The sequence below is a fragment of the Artibeus jamaicensis genome, unplaced genomic scaffold, assembly GCF_021234435.1.
Source record: "Artibeus jamaicensis isolate MK-2021 breed Jamaican fruit bat unplaced genomic scaffold, CSHL_Jam_final scaffold_537, whole genome shotgun sequence".
In the NCBI taxonomy this organism is placed as follows: domain Eukaryota; kingdom Metazoa; phylum Chordata; class Mammalia; order Chiroptera; family Phyllostomidae; genus Artibeus; species Artibeus jamaicensis.
The window spans coordinates 40,487,480-40,512,913 of record NW_026522047.1 but is presented as its reverse complement, the minus strand read 5'-3'; the positions used below and the strand labels follow the sequence as shown (position 1 = coordinate 40,512,913).

At 57.4% G+C, this 25,434-nt stretch overlaps 2 protein-coding genes across 5 annotated transcripts; one reads left to right on the top strand and one right to left on the bottom strand.

Moving 5' to 3' along the window:
• Positions 1–4,899: 4,899 nt before the first annotated feature.
• SPPL2B (signal peptide peptidase like 2B) lies at positions 4,900–21,979 on the bottom strand. 4 transcript variants are annotated; one of them, XM_053658513.1, is made up of 16 exons: positions 21,871–21,979; positions 17,777–17,896; positions 16,747–16,929; positions 16,077–16,166; positions 15,166–15,305; positions 14,473–14,615; positions 14,176–14,272; positions 12,994–13,110; positions 11,154–11,235; positions 10,581–10,655; positions 10,431–10,493; positions 10,254–10,353; positions 9,736–9,813; positions 7,992–8,152; positions 6,649–6,814; positions 4,900–6,455 (listed from the first exon to the last, which is right to left on the bottom strand). In XM_053658513.1, the coding sequence occupies exons 1-16, from the start codon at positions 21,922–21,924 to the stop codon at positions 6,067–6,069; spliced, it is 2,058 nt and encodes a 685-aa protein (XP_053514488.1). In that variant the 5' UTR covers positions 21,925–21,979; the 3' UTR covers positions 4,900–6,066. The 4 variants fall into 4 exon arrangements, with proteins under 4 accessions (XP_053514488.1, XP_036993586.1, XP_036993593.1 ...); XM_037137691.2 differs by having other exon boundaries at positions 4,900–6,814; XM_037137698.2 differs by having other exon boundaries at positions 4,900–6,814; positions 14,473–14,612.
• A 59-nt stretch (positions 21,980–22,038) lies between these two features.
• Positions 22,039–25,434, top strand: LSM7 (LSM7 homolog, U6 small nuclear RNA and mRNA degradation associated). Its single transcript, XM_037137725.2, has 4 exons — positions 22,039–22,085; positions 22,174–22,264; positions 23,539–23,610; positions 25,149–25,434. Exons 1-4 carry the CDS (start codon positions 22,080–22,082, stop codon positions 25,289–25,291), a joined length of 312 nt encoding a protein of 103 aa, XP_036993620.1. The 5' UTR covers positions 22,039–22,079; the 3' UTR covers positions 25,292–25,434.

Here is a 25,434-nt window from a genome sequence, read left to right as displayed (position 1 = left end):
GACACAGAAACGCCAGAAACTGCCTCAGGGATGGGGAGCCCTTGGGAACCTCCTGCCCGCAGTGTGCACGACGCAAGTGCACCGCGTCTACACGGATTGCCACACTCAGACATCCCAGAGGCGTCTACACAGCCCTCTGTGTCCACGCAGCCTGTCCACATGTCTACACCGCCGTGGTCTGCAAAGCCGCGTCCACACAGCGCGAGGCCCCAGCAAACTGAGGCACAGGGAGGGGCTGCCCTGCCCGATTTCAGGAGGGAGCGCCGCGTCCGCGGACCCCGGACTCACCGTGCTGCGTCCGAAGCTGCACCGCGTCCTGAGCCCCTGCACAAACCGAGCCCGGCCTTAGGGAGCCGGGCGGGGCTGAGGCATCGCACGCTAGGCCGAGGCAGCACCTGTGTTGGGGCGGCACCGGGCTGGGGGCGGGACCTGTGCTGGGGAGGTGCCGGGGCTGGTCTGGGGTCCGGACCCGGGTTTAGGGCGGCTCCGGCTGGGGGCGCCATTTTCCACCCTCTCTGGGGTCACGGGGCTGGGGGCGCCTTCCCCGCCCCCCACTGGGGCATCTCTCGCCCTCCACGTCTCCTTCAGCCACCTGTGCGCTCCTTCCTCTGCGCAACAGAGCCCCACCCTGCCGGGCTCAGCGCCGCAGGTTGGGGGCTCAGAGGGGATGCTGGGTGCGCCGGCCCAGTGTGCCGGGTCAGGACCGCCCCCCCCAACCCAGGCGGAGTCCGAGCAGTCGACCACCGCTTTGAGAAAAGGGCCGAACTAGCAGAAGGAGGGGAGTGGCCGTAGCAGATACTATGGAACTACGGGGTTGGACGGAGTGCCCTGGACCCTCCGGCCGCTGAGGTTGGGGCCGGCCTCAAGTGGAGGGCAGGGCCTGGGTGGCGAGGAGGTGACCGGGGAAGGAAGGCTGGGGCCGGGTGCAGGGACCTTCGTGCAGAAGTGGAACCTCAGGGCGCTTGGGGAAGGGGAGCCCTTTGTAAAGAGCTACAATACTTTTAAAAACATATAAGATTTTATTTTATTTTTATTTATCTTTAGAGAGGAAGGGAATGAGAGAAGGAGAGAAACATCAATCTGTGGTTGCCTCTCATGATTCCCCCGCCAGGGGCTGGCCTGCAACCCAAGCATGTGCCCTGACTGGGAATCGAACCGCGATCCTGTGATTGGTAGGCCCTGGCTCAATCCACTGAGCCATGCCAGCCAGGGCAGAACTACAGTACTTTTAAAAAGAAGCTTTTGGGCTCTGCCTGCTGTAGTTCTGCGGATTGATCGCGGGCTTCAGTTCCCAGTCAGGGTACAAGCCTGGGTTGTGGGCCAGGTCCTCCGCTGGGGGAGTTAGAGAGGCAGCCAGTGGATGTATCACTCACACTTCGGTATTTCTCTCCCTCTCTCCCTTCCTGTCTCTGTAACAGTAAGTAAATAAATTCTTTTTTTTTTTTTAAGGAAAACCCCTCAAAAATAAAATAAGCTTTTGGTTTTACAGCAGTTTGGATTTACGGGGAAGTCACGAGGGCAGCACGAGAGTCTCCATGGAGCTGGCACTCTGCGTCCCCCATGGTCAACATCTCAGTGAGATGTGAGGTCACGGCTAATAAACCAGCGCCACCACTGTGTTAGCTAATACGTACACTGTGCTCAGATTCCTCAGTTTCCCCGTCTCTGCCTCAGGACCCCATGCGACAGGCAGCTCATCTCCTTGGGCCCCCTCTAGGCTGTGACATTTTCCCAGACAGTCTCCTTTCCGTCTGCGCTGGGCAGTGGGGAGGAGGGGTCAGGGGTTTGGTAGACATCCCTCTCTCGGGTCCTCCGGGTGTGTTTTTCAGGGCCCGGCTGGGGCAACAGCCTGCTCTCTTTGGTGCACTGGGCAGGGCAGCAGGGCAGCCCAGCACCCCTCCCGCTTCCATTGAGGTTGCTTATTCCCTCTAGGAGACCGGCATGTCCTCCCTCGGAACGACCAGCATGGCTCAGAACACTCGCAGAATATTTTTTGAAACAGCCCTTTTACCACCATTAGTTGCAACATGTTTGTGCCCTAAGTGGCAATTCACTCTTTGGGAAAGGCTGCAGGCCCCGGGACCGAGCCTACAGTGGAGGAGGGAGCGCCCCGAGTCCCTGCTGCCACAGCAGGTCCCATTCATTGAGTACATGCAGGTTTTCTCCGATGCTCCCCATGATCCTGCAGAAATAGCCGTCACCCCTGCAGGCAGAAGAGGCAGCTGCAGCCCCAGAGGGCAGTGACGTGTCCAAGCCACCCAGCTCCACATCTGGGTTCTTCCCAGTGATGCTGCCTCCTGAGTAAGGACAGCAAGGTGGGGAGGAGCCTGTGACCCCTGAGGGCCACCCTCCTCTCCCCCAGGGCAGCTGCTGGGTTCTTTCTGGAGCTCCAGCCCCTGACCATCTGGTGATGCGCCAGTGCCTTCCCCACGTGGCTGGCGATCCCGATCCCCGCCCCTCTTCAGCCAGCGACCTTACCCTCCATCCTTGAACTCTGGTACCAGCCACACTCACTTTTCCACTGCAGCCTAGAACTACCTCTCCTGGGTCCCTTGGGCTCAGCCAACAGTTACCTCCTCCAGGCAGCATTTCCTGATACCTGCTCCCCAAGGTGGAGCTGCAGGCTTCTCCTGTGCTGACCTGTATCCCATCCTTCCTCACCAGGCTGAGCTGCCTGGGCCAGACCAGGGTCTGAGATTCACACGTTCACCACTGGGCCCGTGTAGGGGGCCTGGCACACAGCAGGTGCTCAGTGAAGACTGGTTCAATGAATGAACGAGTGAGTGAACAAACAAATGAAGAGATGAATGACAAGTGTGTAAGCGCTGGCTTGCTTAGTAAAAGGAAATTACTGCCCTTGCAGCATTGAGACACTCAGCTGTACACCCCGATGCAGCAGAAGCAAAGCATGGTCTTTCCAGAGCCAACATGCAGTTATGCTCCCACTGTGAAAAGTACGGGGCTCTTCCTCACCAGGGCAACTGCTGGGCTCTGCCACCCTCGCAAAGGAGCGCCCCACCATCAGTTCGGTAGGATGGACAGACCACCAAGTCAATATAATTACTCAGCATGGCCCCAGGCACCTGGCCTCTGGGTCATCCCGGGACAGCTGGTGGGTCTGTCATCACCCCCATTGCAGAGGACTCAGAGACACAGGGCGGACCACCTGCCCGAGGCTGCACTGAGGCACTCCTTTCACAAAAGCTTGTTGGAGAAAAAAGCTTATTGGAGCCCTGACCAGTGCAGCTCAGTTGGTTGGACGTCATTCTGCAAATTGAAAGGTCATGTTCGATTCCCAGTCAAGGGCACATGCCTGGGTTGTGGGCTTGGTCCCAGTTGGAGTGTAAGAAGCAACCGATAGATGTCTCTCTCACATCGATGTTTCTCTCCCTTCCTTCCCATCTCTCCAAAAATAAATACATAAAACCTTTTTTCAAAAAAATAATAAATTGCCTTGAATAAAGAGAAGAAAATAAAAGAATGCCCTGGCTACTGTGGCTCAGTGGTTTGAGCACCAGCCTGCAAACCAAAGGGTAATCAGTTCGATTCCCAGTCAGGGCACATGCCTGGGTTGCAGGCCAGGTCCCCAGTTGGGGGTGCACAAAATGCAAACACACATTGATGTTTCTCTCCCTTTCTCCCTCCCTTCCCCCTCTAAAAAGAAATAAACAAAATCTTTTTTTTAAGATTTTTAATTCATTTATCTTTAGAGGGGAAGGGAAGGAGAGAGGTAGAGAAATAACAATGTGTGTTTGCCTCTCATGTGTCCCCCGCTGGGAACTGGCCTGCAACCCAGGCATGTGCCCTGACTGGGAATCGAACCGCGATCCCTTAGTTCGCAGGCCTGTGCTCAATCCACTGAACTACACCAGCCAGAGCAGAAATAAACAAAATCCTAAAAACAAATAAATAAAAGAAAAAAGCTTACTGGAGATTGATAATAGTTAAAAGTACAAACAACAGTGATTTTAAATATTCTAGAATTACCTTGCAGTGATTAAGCCCCCCCCTTCCCAGCTGGTCTGCCCTAAATCTCACTGCTGGCTACATCTTGTTTTCTGTTGTTCTCACAGGGGTTGGGGTCATTTTGCCCAAGAAGTGGGGACGGTGACACTAGCACCTGGAAGAGTCCACACGTGTCTGCTCAAATCTCGGCTGGTTTGGTGCAGGCTGCTTGGCCTTGGAGACTCGGCTTCTGTAGATGCAAAGAAGGGGTTGGTGACGACGAACACCTGGCCCAGCACTCTGGCCAGCAGCCTTCGCCCCCGAGCCCACGTCTTTAGAGTCTCGCGTTGCTGTCAGGGGTCTGTGCTCCGGACTGCACCAACCAAATCTGGCCCACAGCCTGTCTGCACAGGTGCACGCTAAGAAAGACCTTTATGCTCTTAAATAGTTGGAAAATATTGAAAAGGACACTTTGTGACATGGAACTCACATTTCAGTGTCCACCCACAGTTTCAGCCAGTCACCCCGTGGACTACATACTGTGATGCTTCTGGCCACGGCAGCAGATTTGCCTAGTTGTGACAGAGTCCGTGTGGCGTGAAAAGCCCCAAACACTCACCATGTGGCCTCTGTGGCAGGTCTATGGCCCGCACAACAGGAGATTCCCCTCCAGACCCCTGAGATAACCACGGACGAGCTAACGGTACCCACGGCACAGGGAACAGACGGAGTTACTTCCACAGTCCCTTCGATCTGCAATGCCATTTGTTAGGGTACCACACCCACAGTGACCAGCGGCACTGCAGCCCACGCCCAGCTTCAGCTGCAGCCATGGGTCTGCCAGATACCACTGAGGAGGTGTCCATGCAGGACAGACCAACCCCACCAGCCCCACCCTGCAGCTGCAGGTGTGCCAGGCTCCAGCCCCTCACCTCAGAAAGGGCAAAGGTCAAGTCCTACATAACAAAAGCTGTTTAATTATAAGGTTCGAACAGAAGCGAGGCCAAAACTGCAAATGAAAACTGTAGGAACACTGCCTTCAAATTCTGTGACATTTGTCTAATTTCTGGAACAGAAAAGATTCCCATCTTTGACACCAATGTACAAAATGGCTTAGATTAAGGCGCAGGCTGAGGGGCAGACAGGGGCCATGTGGGACCTTTGCCCAGGCCGCCCCGTGGCGACACAGAGGTCCCTGCCCCCACGTCCAGGAGCTCCCATGGGGCCACAGGTCCAGCTGCTCTCCCTCCCAGGGGAAACACACGGAAACGAGTGGAAGACTTTTGTTTGGAATAAAATTTCTCCTGTGAGAAGCGTGGCTAATAGACAGTCCAGAGTCTGTCTGGTGCTGGTATTTGCAGAGTGGGTCATGGTCTGGCCCCGGGCCTACGGTTGACAACAAATAGGGGCGAGACCATGTGGTCGGAGGCTCCATGTCTTTCCATCACGCCAATGGAAACATCTTCTGAGTGTGAGTCTGGAGGTGGTGTGTGTGGACAGGGAAGAGCAGGCCCCGGGGCCACAGACAGTCCAGCTGAGCTTAAACCCACTGGCTGCTGAGTGGTGGTGACGCATGCAGCACGGTGGTGGAGGGAGGGGACCAGGGCACAGGGGTCACTGGGCCAGCTGTCCCATGGCATCTGTTGCACAGTTCAGAGGTAGAAAACAAAAATGCCAGTTCCAGAGTATTCCCCCATGTTCCAATAGCTCCTTGCAGTGTGCCTGCCTCACTCACGTTGCAGCAGAGCTGGCAGGTCGTGTGCGCTGGGAGGAGTCAAGAACGTGCAGGTGCCCGAGGTGTGGAAAGGGAAGCCCCAGCCCTCTGTGCTGAGAGGCAGTGCAGCCGACACGAAGGGCAGAGCTGGTTACTATGGGCTCCTCGGTGCCAGTCCTATGGACCCCAAGGGCCCAGCCACCGGGCCTGGCGCCCGTCTTGCCTCCGGGAAGGGCAGTCCAAGAGAGGCAACACCACCGGAATTTCAGAAAGTTGTGGCTGTTTATTAAGACATGGAAGGGCTGGATGAAGCACAGGCTCCAGACGCCACCCGGGCTGATGGAGGGACGAGGGTAAGGGCTCAGCCCGAGAGCCCCCGTATATTTACCACCAGCCTTGCTGGTGGCTTAGTTCAGCTCCCTGACTGACCCAGAGGTGGGTCCAGACCCCACGCCAGCTGGGATGAGAACCTGAGTCCACATCCCTGGGCCTGGGCTCTCAGCATTTGGACGAGCTAGGCCGCAGAAGAGCTCTGGCCTTTGGGTGGGCCATTCCCCCGCAAGCAGGGCAGGGCAGGGCATCTTCAGGGAAAGCAGCAGCGTGGTGTGAGCACCAGATGTGGCAGATCTGCAGCCTTCGGCAGGCGGCGGTGACACTTCCTGCCCTTTCTGAGGTTCCACCAAGAGACTCTGACTAGAAAGACTATGGGGCTGGGCTTGTGGGACGGGGACCTTGGTGGTCCGAGGGGCGTGCAGCAGCCACGAGAGCTGGGAGCAGGGCCAGGGTCCAGGTGCGGCTGGGCTCGAAGAGGCAGAGGAAACGTGAGCATCGGCCAGACCAGAGCACCAAGTTGCGGGGCTGGCAGGTCCAGTCTTCGGGGGACAGCGAGGGGCTGAGACTGCACTGGCCCCTCTAGGCTGAGGCGCCAGGCAGGCCTGTGGGCTCCAGGGTGCACTTGGCAGGACTCACAGGCTCCTGGGCAGATACGCCGGCCACATTCTGGGGATCAGCCAGTTCTGGAGGCTGCTCTGCAGGCAGGGTGGGCTTCACCTGAGCTTCTCCAGGAGGCTGCTGGGGAAGCACGACTTCAGAGTCTTTCAGAGGCTGTGGGCCTTCAGCCGAGGCTGGGGTCCAAGGAGGTTGAGGTATATCCTTCTGCAAGAGAGAGGCCAGTGTAAGGGGCAGGTGTGGCTGGCGGGGGAAGGCGAGGCAGAGGAAGCACTATCCCCAGAGGGTCAGGCTCAAGGACCAGAACAAAGTTCTGCTCCAGTCCCACAGGCCAGCATGCAGGCCACATGAAGGGGACCTCAGGCAGAAACCTGACTCTGACATCCCAGGCTAGTTCCCCACTGCTGAGCCTTCTAGAACCAGCCCACCAGCTCTGGGGCAAAGCCAGTACCAGTCAGGACCGAGACCCTTCAAGGACGGACAGTGGACACTAACCCAGGTGGCCATCCTGAGAGCCTGGGAGTGGTCTGGCTCTGGGTAGGGTCAGATCTGGAGCCCTGCTCCTTTCTGGCATTTCTACGCCAGGACAGATGGGAGGAGTGTTTTAAGTTCCACAAGAACCAGGAATGTCACACTGATGAAATCACCAGCGTGTGTCATGGGTGGGGAAGCCCCACTGCCACCTCCCCCTTCGGGCGGTATGCTGAGCCGAGGATCTGCAGGCGAAGAAGGGCTGAGTTGGCCCAAACTCTCCCTGCTGTTACTCATTCACAGCTGGTCCTGACTGAGGTGCCAGGTCCCCTACAGGTCCCAGAGCCCGACGGTGACAACTCTTGCCCTCACAGAGGGGCTCTGGCACCTGCCCCAGCCTGGCACTGCGCTCTCAGAGAAGCCCACGCCCAGTTGAATGGGTGCTGCTGTGCTGTGGGGCCAGCACCATCCTCAAGTTGCACCCGGCACAACGGCCACACACTGTCCCCTCCACGAGGATGGCTCAGAGCCATGAGGGCAACACAGACATAACACCCAATCAAAACCTTCCAGAGACAGACCTGGCTGGGTAGCTCAGTTGGTTAGAGCATTGTCCCCATATGCCAAGGTTGTGGGTTCAATCCCTGGTTAGGGAACATAACAAGAATCAACCAATGAAGACATAAATAAGTGAAACAATAAATCAATCTCTCTCTCTAAAATCAATCGATCAATCAATCAAAATGAATAAAAACAAAAAACCAAAAAAACTTCCAGAAATGGAAAGACACCGACCATGGGATGGGGGCTATAAGGTTCAGTTATAAAACTAGAGGCTTTACTCAACTTTAATTCTAGTTAGGGCTTATGGGTTATTATTTCTTGCAGACAGTCATAGCAAACTGGTATTCACCGCAAAGCCGCTGCCCGTCCAGAACATGCCCAGCTCCCTGCGCCACAGGGCCAGGGCTCCACTGGTGATCAGCGTGCAGGGCACCAGGTAGAGGAGGGCTGGCTGGCCGCGCTGCATGAGGGCCAGGGCCATGAACGTCACCAGGAGGCCGATGCCATAGGCTAGAGGGACAGAGATGAGCAATGTGTTACCTGGGCCCGCAGTCCCCTGAGGCCTCCCCACCCCCACGCCCTGAAGGGCTGCTGGGAGCACAGGGGAAAGCCAACGGAGGCTGGGCGCTTCCAGAAGTGAACAAAACCTTCTGGCATCTTCCAGGACATATGCCCCCCCTGGTCCCGAGGGGACAGGCAAGATGTGAGAGTCACTGAGAAGACAGGAGGAAGCAATGGTGCAGCTGAGAGGCTGGGAACCCGGGGAGAGGAAGGGAACGAGAGCCCTGGGGCTTTCTGGTCAGCAGCCAGCAGCTGTGAGAAGGGCCTAGAACCACAGCAGCGGCTGGAGAAAGAGCTGTAAGTACGCCCAGGTATCTTCTCTATAAACCTTTAGTTAGAAATGTAATTTTGAATTACAATAATGTACGTAATACAATTAAGAAACCAAGTCTTTGATAACCTAATCGTGACGCTGGAAAAGAAGGTTTTGTTTGCTCGAGACCCTGATGAAACACGAAAGGGGAAGGGGCATTGTGTCTGCAATGTGCTCTCACGGCTCAGAACAGAATGGGCGTTATTACATGTGAGTGGAAATGTGTAATCACACATACATGCACCTGCAGAGCACAGTGAGGCCGCTGCAATGCGGGCAACGTGAGTACCGTGGCCTGGTGTCTCCCCCACTCACCTCCCCCAGGAACCGCCATTGTTTCAAGGGGGAAGTTACAGGAAAGTCAGCCTTTTAACTGGAAACTCCCTCCAAGGCCCAGGGCCAATCTCCAGCATCCACCTGGGCTCCGCTCGGATCCTCACTGCACATTCCCAAGGGGCAGGATCACTTAGGGAGGGTCCCTACATAACAGTGTCGACTGCCCGGGTGCTAACAAAGGCAGCCGGCGGAAGGACATGGACATTCGCAGCTCTGTGAGATCTAACAGGTCCCAGCAATGGGAACTTCGGACACACAGCCTCGCCGCTGTTTAGATGGGCAGCCCCTGCAGCTAAGTCTCTGAGGGACGGTTCTGAGGACAGCTCATCTGGAGGGAGGGTTTGGACACGCTGTACCAGCAACCACAGGCACCAGGTGGCAGGACTGAACTGTAATGACCCCAAAGTGCGCCTGGAGGTCAGCCTGTGCCCTCCTGGTGACATCTGCAGGGTTAGGCTGCCAGGCCTGCATGCTACACCCAACCCAGAGGGTCAGGGGTCAGGGGGTTGGTCCCCGCAGCTGGACTCTCCCGAGGAAGTGGGTGGGTGTGTACAAGAGCCTGAGAGTGATGCACTTCTCTTCTTTGACAGCTTATGGGGTGGGAACAGTCAAACTGGCTTGGAACTTTATCAAAGCAATGGGCTCAACACAAAATGAGAAAAGGTCACCTTTGTGTCAGTGGCTTTGGTAACAAAAGAAACCAATGGAAGAAAAAAAAAAGGAGACAAAGAAAAACAACTACCCCAATCGTGGAAAGTGAGGGGAAGGACAGAGCAGAGGCCGCACACTGCCCCCTTCCCACCGGCTCCGTGAGCCACCGCCTGGGAGCAGTGGCGACTGGACACAAGAGCCGCTGTCCAGCCCTGCCAAGCGCGGAGCTTACCAATGGTGCAGGCCACGAAGTAGACCCTGGACGACTGCACCTGGACGTCAAACCTGTGGCAGTACGCCACGAGCAGCCCTGGTTGGGGAAGAGAACACAGGCCAGGGACCGGGCCAGATCCCGGATAAGGGCCAGGCGACCCCATGGGAAGGGGCTGGGTGCTGCGCGAGGTCTTCTCTAACGGCATTGCTGCCCTTTCGTAGGTGACCACACTGCTAGCTCAGGGCAGAGCTGTAACCTGGCACACAGGCCAGCACGTACCCCGTGGCACGTCCTGCCTGGGCGGACTCTGCCCTGGGCAGCCGGCCCCAGGAAGGCACATCTGTGCAGCCAGGACCAACAGGGTAGGGCTGCCCCCTGGGGCTGAGGGACCACCTCAACCACGCACCAGCCCTGACTGCTACCCACACCACCTGCTGGGCTGTCTCCACCCACCTGCCCCCTGGCCCAACACTACAAGGACACCCGGGTGCCTTCAGGGCCATGGGGTCACCCACCCATGTGCCCAGTCCCCGTACCTGGGACCAGGATGTCCCCAAAACCCAGGAGGGAGAAGGGCCGGTCACACAGGGCCAGTGGAGAGGTGTTCAGCCTGGGCACTTTCAGGACCATGGGCAGCTGTGGGGAGAGGAGGCAGCACCTGCAGGCCAGCCCGAGCCCGCTGCTCCTCTCCGGCCACCAGGTTCCAAACGTACCTTCTCGTGTGTGGCTGAGTCCGCGGGCCCGGTCGCCACCTCTACCATGATACTGTTCCCACTCTGACATGGGGAGGGGGCACACATCAGAGTGGGAGCAGAGGGCTGCGGGTTAAGGCACTGTAGGAGGGGCAGGGCAGGGCCACCCACCTTGGTCAGGAAGGGTGTGATGAAGACAAAGAAGACATCGTAGATGAACAGCACCAGCAGCAGCAGTGTGCAGGCCTGCAGAGAGGCGTCCTGATGGGCCGGGCCAGCACCACCAGGCACACAGACCCCCCAAAACGTCCCCACACTCTCAGTTCCCCTCCCAAGTTCAGTCTATTCCCACTGGGATGAAGCCTTTTTAAGGAAGTCTGAGCAAAACCCGCCCCAGCCCTCAGGCATCAGGAGATGGGAGAACATTCCAGAGTGACACTTCGTGGAGAGCTGGAGGCAGGGCACAAGTCACACTCTCCGGGCTCCCCAGTAATGGGAAAGGTCAGGAGACTTTCATTCTGTGACGGGTCAGCTATGGGTCTGGGGAGATGACGACCCCCTTCACGCTCCCCACGTATTTCTAAGCTACTTCCACCAGGTCCTGTGGGCAGCAACCTGGAGCCCTGGGCGCAGAAGGGAAGGCTAGGGCAGCGCTGGGGGCAGGCAGACCTGGCTGCATGAAGCTGACACAGAAAAGGCCCGCAGGACTCAGGCCCCGCACAGCCCCACTCCTGCAGCCCTCACCTTGAAAGTGGGGAGGCGGATGGTTTTTAGCATGTAGAGACAGAAGGCAATGCCCAGCGCATCCTGAAGGATCCAGGCCCATCTGGAGGGAGGAACAGCAGCATCACTGGCCGGGACAGACTTCGCCAAGAGCCACCACCCTCCTCCCTCCTTGGCCACCTCACTGACCCCAGATAGTCTGGCACCAGCACAACCCTGCCATGTCTCAAGGACTCAAGTGCTACCAGAGGCAGCTACATGGCTTCCACAACCTGTGGGACAGACCCTAACTCGCTGGGACAGGCAGGGCACCGACGGATGATGGGGCAGGAGTGAACGGACCCCTCATCCTGATGCCAAGAGGCCAGCAGGAGACACACATGCCCTCGGGCCTCTGTCTCTCTGCAGTGGTGGCTTTCACACCCAGGACACGGCATGTGGGCACAGGGCAAGGGAACAGTGTAACCACTGGATTTAAATTTCCTTTCAGTAATAATTTAAACATAGTTGAGAAACTTGTGCCTTTTTTGGCCCAGGGGAAATTAGGGCTTTGACCACCGGGGGCAGGCCCGGAGAAGGAGCATCTGAAACGCCCCACAGACGGTCCTGTGGGGACCAGCAGAGGTTAAGGCCCATGTACCTGCATTAACCCACCATCACCCAGGTTCCGCCACCCACAGCCACACCCCAGAATCTGCATACTGAATTCGTGAAGTCCCACATCAAGGTGCTAAGAAATAACAAGCTTGATAGAGGAGTTGGCGGGGACACGGGCTGTTTACCCTGCGCAGCCCCGCCTGCCAAGGCCTGGGGGGGGAGGGTGGCCTCAACCTTGCTGGCTCTGCCTGGGCTCTGCCCTCTGCTTTCTGCCTCACGCTGTGCCCTGGCACAGGATCTGCCTGCAGCAGCATGTGGACCTCTTGTTAGATGCTTCCCTGGACACGGGACCAAACGTCTCCCAGCCAGGGCAGGTTAAAGACATGGAAAAGTTCGAAGGCAGCAGGTGGGCACCCAGCCATGAGCCCTGCTGTCAGCTGTATGGGCCCAGAGATGCAGGGACTGCAGCCTAGTCTAATTTTATACAATGGAGAAGTCTCCTGGCTTAGATTTAACGGCAAGAGTTCATATTCTCTTTGTGTACAAAGGACTCAAAATATTTTCCCGTTTTCCTTCTGCCACTTAAATCTGTTACGGCTCCAAGTGGAGGTGCCAAGAACGTTTGACTGCCTTGGGAAAGGCTCATCAAGCGCGCCAGATGGTGTTGGTGATAGCAGGAGACGGCTGGGCGGGAGCAGGCTGGCTCTGTGCTCCCAGCCCAGCCCTCCAGGAGGGGCCGAGCTGAGGGGAAGCAGGTCCTCAGAGAAGTCAGCCAGCCCCCCTGGGCCATCTGTGACAGTGCTGGCTGAGCACACACTGTGGGCACCACTGTGGGAGCAGTGGGGACAAGTGGCGCCAGGGCTGGGCAGCGGCTTCCCCTCCTGCTGCCCAGGGCCCCACTGAGGCCGTCCTGGAGAACATGGCTTGGGGCACCTCGGCCAAGAGGGTTTGCAGCATCTCACATCCAGATCCAATCACAGTCCATGTGGCATGAAGACAAACCCAATGAAACTGGACGTGGGCAGCAGGCAGGGCAGCCATCAGCTGAGCCCAGGCAGCACCTGGACGCCATGCAGCTACCGCTTCCAGAGGACTGAAAGGAAGGCTTTCAATAACTGAGGAGGTGAACTGACTCCAGGTGCCCCCAAATGGCCTCGGGGGAGGTGCAGAAAAGTCGCAGTCCAGCACTCAGAGCATCTAAGGACAACCCTCTGGAGGGAGGGGCCACCCACAGGCCAGGGGCCTCCCAGGGGGCTGCACTCACTGGTCCTCATTCCGGAAGACCCCCCACACCACGCTGACAGCCACGCAGAACAGTGCCAGGAGCAGCATGCGGACCTGAGGAAACTTGTGGAAGTAGGGCAGGTTGTTGTCGCAGACCCTGGGGACAAGTCGGGGAGGAGGGGACGGTCAGCACGGGCAGCATGCCCCTTACCATCTCACACTGACCTCTGACCCTTAGAGCCTTGTTCCCGCCCAGCACCCACAAGGGTCACCTCGACTCCGGCCCCAAAGCCCCTCGGCTCCCCCAGGTCCTGACTCCAACAGACCCCCTCACCCCCCACACCCCCTGCCGTCCTCCAGGCTCTGCTCTGAGGTGAGCCACCCACCACCCTGCGCACCTTCCTCCACTTCACGTTCTATTAAACCCACAATCCCCACAATGCCCTTGCCTTTTAATACGCTTCTAGAAGAAAGGTTCCCAAGAGCAGAGCGTATCTGGGTGGAGTGGGCACTTCCGGTTAGCAAACCCTAGCCAATTTCCAAGCCAGCCTGCCCACAACAACCCACTGAAACTCCCAAGAGCCCACAGGAGCCCACAGGAGCCCAGGAGAGCCCTCAGCTGAGCCCTCTGTCTCCCACCCGGCTCCAGGTCTCCGCCCTCTCACCCTTGCACGGCAACCTTAAAAGTCTCATCCCCCTTGTCCAAATCCTTGAGTAGCTGCCCACCCGCCCCATAAGAACCGGGCTGAGCCCCTGGCAGCAGGGAACCTCCAGGCCTGAACCACCAGTGCATCCAGCCACGTGGCCTAGCCCTGTCTTGTCAGGTGCCCTGCCTGGTACCCACATCACCCCACTCAGGCTCTGTGTGCCCTCTGGGCCTACCAGCCCTGGGATGGAAGGTGAGGCAGAGGAGGCCACCCGAGAAGAGGAGGTGGGAGGACTGCTAAAGCCCATTTACCTCCCTATTCTGTCCTGCTCCCCAAACCCATGAACACCCAGCAAGCACTGAGTGAGCACCTGCAGTATGCCTGTGCTGTACCAGACTGGCCACAAAAGAGTGAGGGGGTCCTCATATCATGGAAGCAGAACTGGGAGCTTCAAGAACCCGGAAATAGGAGACGCAGTGGTTGAGCCAAGGAGAGGCCGTGGGGCAGGACCTCGAGAACAGTGTCATGGGCAAGAAGCCAGGCAGGGCCGGGGAAAATGCTACCTGAGAGCTCACCTGCATTTGCCAAATGGCAGCCTCTGGACCAGTGGCGACAGGCAGCTGTAGAGGCCCGTGGAGGAGGCCAGGCAGAAAATCCCAATGATCACATAGACTGCAGAGCAGGGTGGCAGTGAGCAGAAAGCCAGGCCACCGGGGTCCCAGCACACCCCCGGGGAAAGGCCCCGTGCACTCTTATGCCTGGGCAAGGTGACCTGTGCCCAGCAGAGGCAGGAGACGGACCCCACCTGAAGGCCCTCCTTTCACCCCGCCACCCACTGCACTCCTGCAGAGCCGCAGCCAGCAGGGACACACCGAGATGGTCGTAGAAGTAATACAGGAGCACCAGCATGGAGCAGCACATGACCACGAAGACACAGGTCATGACGGGCGTCACGTCCACAGCCTCGTCCTCCTGCTTCTCAGGCCCATCATCACGCTTGTGTTTCATGTACCTTCTTGAGAAGCACAGCTGGTCACAGGGACACCTGGCCGGCTGGCACGGTGCCCAGGACCACAGAGACAGGGGAGGATGGGCAGAGACAGCTCATCTGTCAGCCTGTCTGCCCGCGCCAGACCCACTGTGTCCCCTGTGCCCCCGCCCCTAGAACCTCGCACCCTTGTCTAGGACCTGGGGGCCCTTGCAGACAAGAGCTCCAGCAGGTGGGCCGCCGGTCACCTGAGGGTCATGCTGTGCACAGACTGCTGTGAACTGCCCAAGCAACACAGGGACTACCCACAGACCCCATCCTCTGAGTGCGGCCCAGGCCTGGGAGGGCCTGGGTTCAGATCCCAGTACCAGAGCTCTAGAGTCCCATGGAATGAGACCCAGAGGGCCTCTGGCTGGGTCTCTCGAGTAGTCACAGCAACTATATTCCAGAAGGTTCTCTGGAAGTGTGGGCACCCCCTGTCTGAGCAGTCCTGTTACTTCCACTTCCCAGCATTAGGGTCACCCATCACGTACACACGTGTGCACACCGTGCACACATCACGCACACGAGGACTCACTTTTTCACGTCCCGGCTCCCAGCCCAGTAGCCCCCAAGGGCAACAGTGCCAACGGCCATGACAAAGATGATGACCATGTTGTAGTCCAGCATGGGCTCGTGGGGGGCGTACAATGCTGCCTTCACCGCTTGGCCAAAACTCTGCCTCAGAAAACACATCAGAATTCAAGGCCAGGCTGCAGCCATTGCCGGGCCATGCACCCCATGCCCTCCCCACCACTCGTGACCCCGAAGCCATCAACTCTGATGAAATAAGATGCGAACGCAGGAAGTCCTGAGCAAGAACACAGACCTCCAGCCCAGGAGTGCCTATGTGTGCACAAGGGTGCATATTGGTGGGGGTGCACCCAGGGGCCCACTGGGGACCCATGAGGGACATGAGGCCTGCATCAGATGTTTACTGTGAACTCTGGAAGCTTCCCCAAAGACTGGAGATCCGCCCAGTGGACAGTAGCTCAGTGGACTGAGCGCGGGCTGCAAACCAAAGGGTCGCCAGTTCGATACCCAGTCAAAGTACATGCCTGGATTGTGGGCCAGGTCCCCAGTGGGGGCCATGTGAGAGGAACACATTAATGTTCTCTCCTCTTTCTCCCTCCCTTCCCCTCTCTCTAAAAATAAAATAAAAATAAAATTTAAAAAAAGACGGGAGATCCCATTTACTAATCAGACACCCTAGGCCAGGCATGTGCAAGGGGCAACAAGGGACTGATGCTCAGTCTCCACAAGTGGGCAGCACCTCACGGCCTTGGTCTCCGGTCCTGACTTTAGGCGGCAGTGGAGGCCCACCCTCACTGTGGCCGACTCACAGAGAATAAGGCCCACCCATGGCCAGGGTCACCTTCCCACAAGCCCCACCCACCATCTACTCAGGCCCTGGGCCCAACGGAGACCACAGGGGTGCGAACCCCCTACCTTGAAAATATCCAGCATGTCTTTGTGGCTGAGCAGGGCCACCGGAATGCCAATCTCCTCATACTGCGTCTTATTGCCTCCCGGGGGGACCTGGGAGCCAGAGGAGGCAGATCCCTGGCTGACCCAGGCCCACCCAGGGTGGGGCAGACAGTCAAACCCTCCTGATGGTGTGGCTCACAGAGCCAGCCCTCCCCGATGTAGGGGAAGATTCCCCAGTATGTGCTGGGTCCTCAGGTGCCAGGCAGCGTGGGAGAGGGGACACTCTAGGAGGGAGGCCTGCAGGCTCCGCACCACTCTTTGGGGGAAGAAGTGCTTGCCATTCACTCAGATCTTGGGGTCAGGTCAACTGGAAGCCAACCTGCCCTGCGGGGTCCTGCCACGCATACCACCCGTTCCTCAGAGGCCCCCCCCACAGCACTCTGCCTCAAAGACCTGTATCCCCCAACCCCTGACTGCTCTGGGACAAGGCCCCTGCCAGACGAGGGTCCAAAGGCCTGAGTCCACAGCCATTCAGCAAACCAAACTCATCTCCCTTGGCTGTGGCCACCTGGACCCCAGCCAGCGCCCATGCCGACTCTGGTTGGGGCCCAGGGGCTCCCACCCACCTCCCACCTCCAACCCTTGCTCCAGGAGGGTCTTGCTGCCCAGGAGGGTATCCAGGTGGCTGTACCAGGGTCTCCTTGCTGACAATAAGCAGGCCGTGGGCCCCGCTGCCCTGGGCCAGCCTCACTTTGTCGTAGAAGGTGCAGTTCCCCCGAGTCACCAGTGGAATCTGGTTGCTGAAGCCTTTGGCGGGGAGGTCGGACGGAGAGCAGAGCATGGAGGTCGTCCAGTCCCGGAGCTGCAGGAGAGACTGAAGGAAGGCAAGGCTCATGGGAGCTATTCTAGAAAAGTCAGGGAAGGACCTGGCCGTCATGGGAACGAAGGTGCCAGAAAGGCCTGTTCAGTCGAGCTGGGCATTCAGCATCCAGATAAACACAGTGAGCATCCAGATGCCCCTCCCCCTGGTCCCACTGGATCTCAGGCCCTTGCTCTAAGAAAGGATAAGGGCGGAGGGTGGGCGGGGCCTGCAGATGTGTGCTCACTCACGCACACACAGAGACACACACCGGACACAAGGCAGACAGTGGACAGGGCACTATGCGCTCAGAGCAAACCCCTCAGAAATCCTCCCTGCATCTCCAGATCCGCCTCCAGCATCCACTGCAGATGGAATTCAAGGGGCAGAAGTGCTAGCCTCTGTCTGGTGAACTACCCCACAAGAGCACTCTCTAGGCCCTTCTGAGCGGAGAAGCGAGGCAAGACCAGGGAGGGAGGTCTCCTACCAGGAAGAGGGGAGCCCTAGCCCCACCACGCCCCACCCTCTGCTGCTACTCCTCTCGGACTCCTCTGCCAGCCACCTAACAAGCGACAGCCTGGCTGGTGTCTCCACCAGGGGCCGTGCGTAGACAGAGCACTCCAGATGTTGTTCATCACCAAGGAAACTGAGGCCCAGAGAGGTGGTGGCGCCACTCTGGGGATGTGACCAGACCCCACCCCATAGTTTCCCAGCTGAGGTCCTTCTTCCATCCTCCAGCTGGCTCTCTGCAGGTGAGTCTCCTCAAGGCAGGAAGAGGGATGGCAGCAAGACAGACAAGACCCCAAGCTGGAAGGGGTGCACAGAGCCCCCCGGCAGGGAGGGCCAGCAGCCCAGCACTCACCGCCTTGCCAAGGTCGTGTGGCAGGTGGGCCCACTGTGGGTTGTAGAGGATGCAGTAGTCCTTGCCTTTGGGGCTGCCAGTCTCAGAGACCACGTGCACCATGCCATACTCACAGGCCACCTGGAGCAATGGGGCAGGGGTTAGTGAGCTCAGGATGGGGGCCAAATTAAATGAGGATGTCCGTGAGGGCTGGGCTTGTCTCCTCCCGCAGACAGGGCAGAAAGGGCATGAGACTGAGTATTTCACGATGGAGAAAATGAGGGATGGAGACAAGTACAGGGACAAGTCTCCCCAGGGAGACCTGGGTGTGACCTCAGACCTGTCAGCACCCAGCCAGTGGGCTGGCACACACCACACACACAGGCCCTGGCCCTTCCTAGTCTGTGGCTCCCTCGAGCTAGAAGGGCTACTGGACCCTGGTCAGGCTCTGCACACTTCAGGCCCCTGGGCCTGTCCTCAGCTCTCGCTTCCCTTGGGCTTTAACTGCCTCCAGGCAGTTGGAGGACATACCCTCAGTTTTCCCAGGAGACTGCCTCGGAGACAAACGGGTGGCAGCTGCTCCCAACAATGGACACATGGTGGGGACAGTCACCAGCTGGCACAGTGGAACCCACACCCACTCTGTGGATGTGGCTTTGCCAAAGTGGGGGAGTGGAGGGGATGTCTGATTTGACCAAGGGTCCTGACAGACTGTGGGGGCCGACACTTCGCCTGGGGCACAGGCTGGTTCTGACAGCTGGTCCTCATCGGAAGCAAAGCCAGGCCACTCTGGGAGCTTCTTATACTGGCCCTGGTCACCTCAGTGGTGGTGGCAGTGTGGAGAAAAGCCCAGGGTGCTCCAACCCCACAGCCTAAAGGCTGACACCAGGGGCTGGGTACAAGTTCCACTTTCCATAGGCCCCACCTGCCACTGCTCCAGCTGATGGGCTCATCAGCTCCGGCACTTGCATGTGTCACCTGGAGTGAGGTGCTATCTGACACAGCAGCTCAAGGCCACTGTCACCAGCATTCACAGAAGGGCAGGGCAAGGCAGTGGACTGCCAAAGGCAAACCAAGGGTCTCAGAGCACTTCACTAAGGCCGCATCCTGCCCCACCTGCCTCTGTCCCCAAAGAACCTCCACACCCAGGCTGCCTTGGTCCCTTGACCAGAGGCGGGATTAGGAGGCACCCCTTCCAGGTTCTCCCCACCAGACTGCCCCTTGAGGGTGCCCCCCATCCTGGCCCCAAGTACCATGCCCAGTGTATGCCCCCTCCTATACTCAGAGCCCCTGGCACCTCCTCTCCCGGGAGAAGTGGAGAGCAGTAGAGTTCCTCAGCCCCTGGGCCTCATCGGCCACCTTCTGTTTGCAAATAGCGTTTTATTGGAACGTGGCTGTCCCAGGCCTATGTGCAGGGCGTCTGGCTGCTCTTGGCTGCCACTACAGAAACAGGCAACTGCCTGCAGAGCCGAAAATATTCACTGTCTGGCCCTTTTCAGAAAGTTTGCTGACCCCTGATCCATGGGAGCCAGGCTGTTGGTGAAAATTGTCATTTGTGTAAAAAAGGAATGGATAGAAACTGGTTCTTTTTTTTTTTAAGTCATTTAAGAGCCCACAAGCATACTTCACGAACTTTCCTCGCCACGACTTGTACAACTAAGCCTATGCTTGTATCAAATACCACAGATCATGGCTTCACTTTGAATACAGTTCACTCATCCTCTGAATTAAAAGAAACAGGCGAGAATTCTTTAAAAGGACCCTTTTAAAAACTGGGTCCCATCCCAATTTGGAGAACCGGAAACCACTAGCACTACTGAAGATAAGCCATTTCTGACACATGACATCCACGGAGCAGGTCCAGGAACTTCCAGAGATACTATGCTTCGTGATTACTGTGAAAGCATCCACACCAGGGACTTTGAGGGTGGTTAATGGGTCCAGACTTCCTCCTTCTCAGAATATGTGGGAGATGGCAGAGAAATAAGGACCCAAATGCTTGGAAAAAGATGTTTGGGTGGAAGGCAGTATGGGAAGGATGGGACGGGTAGAGGGTGGATGGGGACAGGTGGGGAGGAACTTGTGGAAGAGGGGCAGAGGACAGGTAGAGGAGGTATTGGGGACAAGTGGAGGGGGGCAGGTGGAGGAAGAATAGGGGGAACAGGTGCAGGCAGGGCAGAAGTATCTCATAGCAACTGAGAGAGGTGGGTCTATTACAGGAGGTTAAATCCCTCACTGATCACGAAGTCCTAGCAAGTGAGTTTAGGGCTGTAGCAAGCACTCACCCCACTCCCCAGGAGAGCTAGTCTATTGGAGGAAGTGCAAAGAAACACACCCACCCAAGGAAGGTGCTGTGCCACCTCAGGTGTATTTCTGATGAGAGTGCTGTTCTGGGTAGAGCAGTCCCAACAGTGTCCCTCACTCTCTCCAACACTCTCCTGATTCTCTAGGCTCAGGATAAAGTTCAAAGTCCTCTGCCTGCTCCGGATAAAGTCCAAAGGCCCCAACACCACGATCTCCCACCTGTTGGCTCTGATCTGCTCTGCCTGTCCCCTACACCCCAGCCCAGGAAGGTCACATGCCTGGCCTGCTCTTTACCCTGGCCTACAGCCACTCCCACTGCTGGCCCAGCCCCTGCCCTCTAGCTGAGGGGGAAACCCAAGCTTGTTTTCAAGTGCACCTGAAGGAGCTCCTTCAGGGTGGTACCTTTCTCAGGGTGCAAGCATCGGACCACCCTACACACCAACTGCAGGAGACTCCTCACAGTCCCCAAATAAGTCATCAGCTCTCACACTTCCTCCCGGCTCTCACTGCTCCCACCACCTGCACTGCCTTCCCTCTGCTTTCAAGACCTGAAAAACACCCCACAGAACACCCTTTAGATGCCATTGCTTCTAAAAAGCCTTTCCAGGCAAACTGTCATCATGACCCTTCATTGGCCCCTTTCAAAATGTCTGGAGGGCTCAAACCCTACCCTCAAATTGCTCAGACCTCAAACTGGTGATTAAACAAGGTCAGGGGAGCTACAGGGGGTTGGCAGACAGATGGGAGAGGGGCCTGCTACACTGAGACAGGAAGGATGACCAGGGCGGTCCAGGGAAACAGAAAAAAAACAAAGAGCAGTGCCTGCAATCAGATAAAGCTGGAGAGGGAGGGCCACTTCCTGAGCTGCCAGATCACAAGACCTGACTCACTCAAAGCGATCACTACTGTTCTGAGAATGGACTGGGGCTGTGGGGGACAAAAGTGGCCTTGGAGAGAACCCCCGCCCCGGCCACCCACCTACAGCTACTGCAGAGAGGTGGCGGTGGGGTGGAATAGTCAGGTCAAGGTTAATGGCCGCGTTTTCGGGGCTGTTAGGGAAACCATTCCCTGAGCTGCTGAACCCGGGGAAGAGAGGGGATTTGGAAATAAAGGATGCGCCCCTGACAATGTATATAAGCCATTTCAAGATAGGTCTCTCACTAGCAGCTGAGACCCTTAATGTTAAGTGACAAAGAAGTAACAAACGCTACGGTTCATCAACCCTCGCACCAGCTCGCTGGAGTCCACACCGAACTCTTAAGATCTTTTAACAGAGAAGCAACTGACATCCAAAAGCAAGGAACTCCCTCGTCCAAGGTCAAGGAGTAAAAGTGAGACAGGAATTTGACCCCACTCCAAGGTTCCTGGCCGTTCCGAACATTGCCTAGGTGTCGCGCTGGACAGCTTACCACAGCCACGAGAGTGGGCGCTAGCGTCGCGTGTAAGGGGAAACTGAGGGTCCGAGAGAGACAGCCATCCGGCCAAGGCCAAGGAGGCAGACAGGAGCGTCCCCGGCCGTGGTTGGAGACCCAGAGATGGACCAGAGGGGCGGGAGGGAGATGGGCCCCCAAACTTCAGACCTCTGCGGAACTGAGTGTGCGAAGGGCTTTCAAGAAGGGGAAGGTAGCCCAGCCGGGAACACGCCCGCAAGGTCACAACGGGGCTCCGCGCCCCGCGAGCGGCCCGCGCGGGGGTCGCGGGTCCCCGAGAATATCCCTTGGCCGGGGCGGACGAAACCCCGCGTGCGGCCGGGGGGCCAGGGGCCGGGTCACCGCATCCAGCGGGACAGAAGGGGTGGGGGCGGCCCTCACCTGGGCTGCGAAGAGGAGACAGGCCGCCGCAAGGAACGCCAGCGCCGCCGCCATGTTGGCGGGTCGCAAGCGTCGCCAGATGTTTCCCAGCAACGCCCCGGCGCGGCGCGCGGCGCAAGCGCCGTGCCTGCGCCACGCTTGCGTACGGAGCGGGGTCAAAGAGCACGAAGGCGGCCCAGGCGCAGACAGGCTAGGTGAGGCGCGGCAAGATGGCGGTGAGCGCAAGGCGGCGCCCGCGGGGCGGGCGGAGTGTGGCGGGGTCCGGCAGCGCTCCCTCCCTTATGCGCTCTACTTCCTCTGCAGGACAAAGAGAAGAAGAAGAAGGAGAGCATCTTGGACCTGTCCAAGTACATCGACAAGACGATCCGGGTGAAGTTTCAGGGAGGCCGCGAAGGTGAGGCACTTTGTTCCGCACTTCCTAACGATTTGCGAGAAGTAATTAGGGGCGAAAGTGTCAGCTGATTCTGGACACCGCTTAGTTGCTTTGCCTGGATAGCTCGTGCAATCCTGCTAACGACGCCGGGAGGTCAGCTGCTATGCCCATTTGCAGCTGGGGAAACTGAGGCATGGGAAGGGGACCAGACTTAAGTCAGAGCCTCAGCAGCGCAGCTGGGACTGGAATGCAAGACTTCGCCTCCCGGGCGGTTCTGTCGCTGCAGCTCCTCATTGATACCTATACCAGGTTCCTCAGGCTCCTCACTGTTAACAATGGGACCCAAATGTACTTGTTCGTGGAGGCCGGTCTGGGCACCGTGGGGTGTTGAGCAGCATTCCTGGCCTTGACCCACTGGATGCCAGAAGCATCCCTTAGTTTTCACAACCAAAATGTGTCCAGACATCACTCAGTGTCCTATAGTCAGCCTTCACGTGTGGCCCAGAGAGACCTGTTGAAAACGAATCTTGTTCGCTCTTCAGCCCCCCGCGGTCTCCCCATTGTCCCAGGTAAAGAGTACCTCTCAGTAACTAGTGGAGCTCGCATCTGCCACTGCTGCAAAGGTACATGTTTTCTCCACCTGGAGTGCTTTCACCGGTTAACCTATTACCAGGTGAACTGTCAAGGTCATCTTCCTGCTCTCAGCTCAAGGTATTGGCTTTGGGAAGCCTTCCCTGACTCCTCCGCCTTCCTTGGTAGCACTTATTAGAGTTTGCAGCTTTATGTGTAAACATTGTGCTTAATTTTGCATCTGCTACTGGAATCTAGTGAGAAGAGGGCACTGCAGCACCCAGGCCCTGCCCTTAAGGGAAAATGGGCAAGCAGAATGCTGACGTAGCAGGGTCCCTGCCTCTACCCAGTGAGACTAGGGCCAGCGAGGCCTGGAAGATGAGAGGAGTTGGAAAGGAGGGGTGGGCGGAGGATCCTCAGGCGCAGAGACACAGAGGAGAGTGAAGACATGCAGGCCTTCGAGAACAGTTGCAGGAGGCATTGGGGACATGGAGGATGAGTGGGCTGTCGGTTACTGGGGGCTCACCCCTTCTCAGGTGCAAAATTAAGCCACTTGGTCAGGGAGCTATAACCTATGACTCTTGTTTTTTTTAATTAAGGTAAAATTCACATTAAAGTAACCTTTTTAAGGTATGCATTTTTGTGGTATTTGGTACCTGCCCCCCCAAACCACTGTTAATCGTACACCTTTCCATTTCTCTTCTCTTATCGGTGGTTCCTACAAGCCAGTGGAATCCTGAAAGGATTTGACCCGCTCCTCAACCTCGTGCTTGATGGCACCATTGAATATATGAGAGGTGAGCACAGCCAATGGGGCTGGAGACCTCACTGCCTGGCTTTTCTTACTGTTCCAGACCCACTCGCATGCCATCTGAGTGACGAGTATGGTCCTTGTAGACCAGGCAGTTGCTGGATGTGTTTCATCTTCCACTGTCCCAGCATTCCAGACAAGTTCAATAGGCCGTCCTCTCAGAGACTGAAAGGATGTGAAAGTATTTTGCTAATCCACCATCACTGATCCTGAGCCCCTGCTGCCAGGCCCAGTATGCCCTGTCTCCTGCTGTCCCGGTGTGTAACCCCCACTGCTAACGCAGGGTCCCCTTCCCCTTATACCATGTCCCTGGTCCCTGAACCCCTAAGCCCCCAGCCCTTCCGTCCCCAGCAGCCCAGAGCAGTCAGGCCATCCCTGGTCCATCAGCCAGCAAGTTCTTCATGTCAGCCAGGTCAGGCATTAAGGGGATGCCAAGACCCGGGAAGGTGGGGGGTCTTATTCAGGGGATAACCAGTGTTTTGAGGCATAAGTTACTCAGGCGAAAAGTTAATGCAGTCACACCCGAGTGTCACGGGGCCACTGAGGAGAGGCCCTCTTCACAGGAGAAGCATGGTCTCAGCTCCATTGGTCAACTCTAGGGGGCCTCTCATTTTGTCCTCATTTTTTCTCTTGTCTGGGTCCGCCCAGAGTCCTAGCCAGGCCCCCTTGGGTAGATGAAATTTCTTACCTGTCAGACAGCCCCGTGGTACTAGGGCAGGTTGGCCCTGGGAGGTGTGGCTACTGCTTCTTCCAGAGCCTCTCCTACCAGGGGCTGCCCCACCTGCTGAGCAAGCCTGTGTTCCCTCACTCCCAGAACAGCCCCTCAAGGAGGCCTAGGCCCTTTCCCATGGACAGAGGATGGGCAGTTCAGGCCCAGACCGATGTTGTCCCTGCAGGATCTGAGGTTGGAGGGCTGCCTCTCAGATGAGGGTCTCTGATCTCACTGGGCACTTGGTTTTCCCCTTCCCCACATCTTTCAGTAACAGTAATGGGGACTTCTAGCTGCTGTGACCTTAAAAGAGCTCCCCTAGAGCTTGCTGTCACTTCCATGGGGTTCCTCTCACTCTGTGCTAACACACCATTGACACGGGTGAACAGTGGCCCCACAGGGCTCTCATGAATTTGTATTCCAGCTGCCCATCCAATAACATGGCCTCAGGGTCTCTGCTGGCTCGGTGCCAATGCCCCCAATTAGCTTCAATACCCAGCATCCTTGTGGTCCCCTGGGCCTCATGCTCTCATTAGCAAAATGGGGACAGGATTCAGATGGTTGTTTCCAGAATTCCTCCTGGTCTGTGGGCTGTTGCAGGGAGAAAGGCTGGGTTTCTGGCTTTGAAAGGCACTTAACCTGCTGCCCCAGCCAGCATGTCCCCTCCAAAGTCCCTGGTACAGGGGGGGACTGTCCCTGGGGGAAGCGTCCCCAGGGGGGAAGCGATTGGAAGATCCTTTGATTCAGGTTTTCAGACCCCATCCTGCTCTAGGAATTCTCTCAAGTTCTTACTCCTGCCCTCTCTTTCTCTGCAGACCCTGACGACCAGTACAAACTCACAGAGGACACCCGCCAGCTGGGCCTGGTGGTGTGCAGGGGCACCTCCGTGGTGCTCATCTGCCCGCAGGACGGCATGGAGGCCATCCCCAACCCCTTCATCCAGCAGCAGGAGGCCTAGCAGGCCAGGAGGACACAGCAGGGGCGCCCTCAGACTCCAGGCTGTCCTGCCTGCCTTATGTGCTGCCAACAGAAATGGGACTTTTTTCGTATAGGTTATTTTTTTGTTTTCTTAATAAAACTGCAAACCTCTTGTTTCCAGGA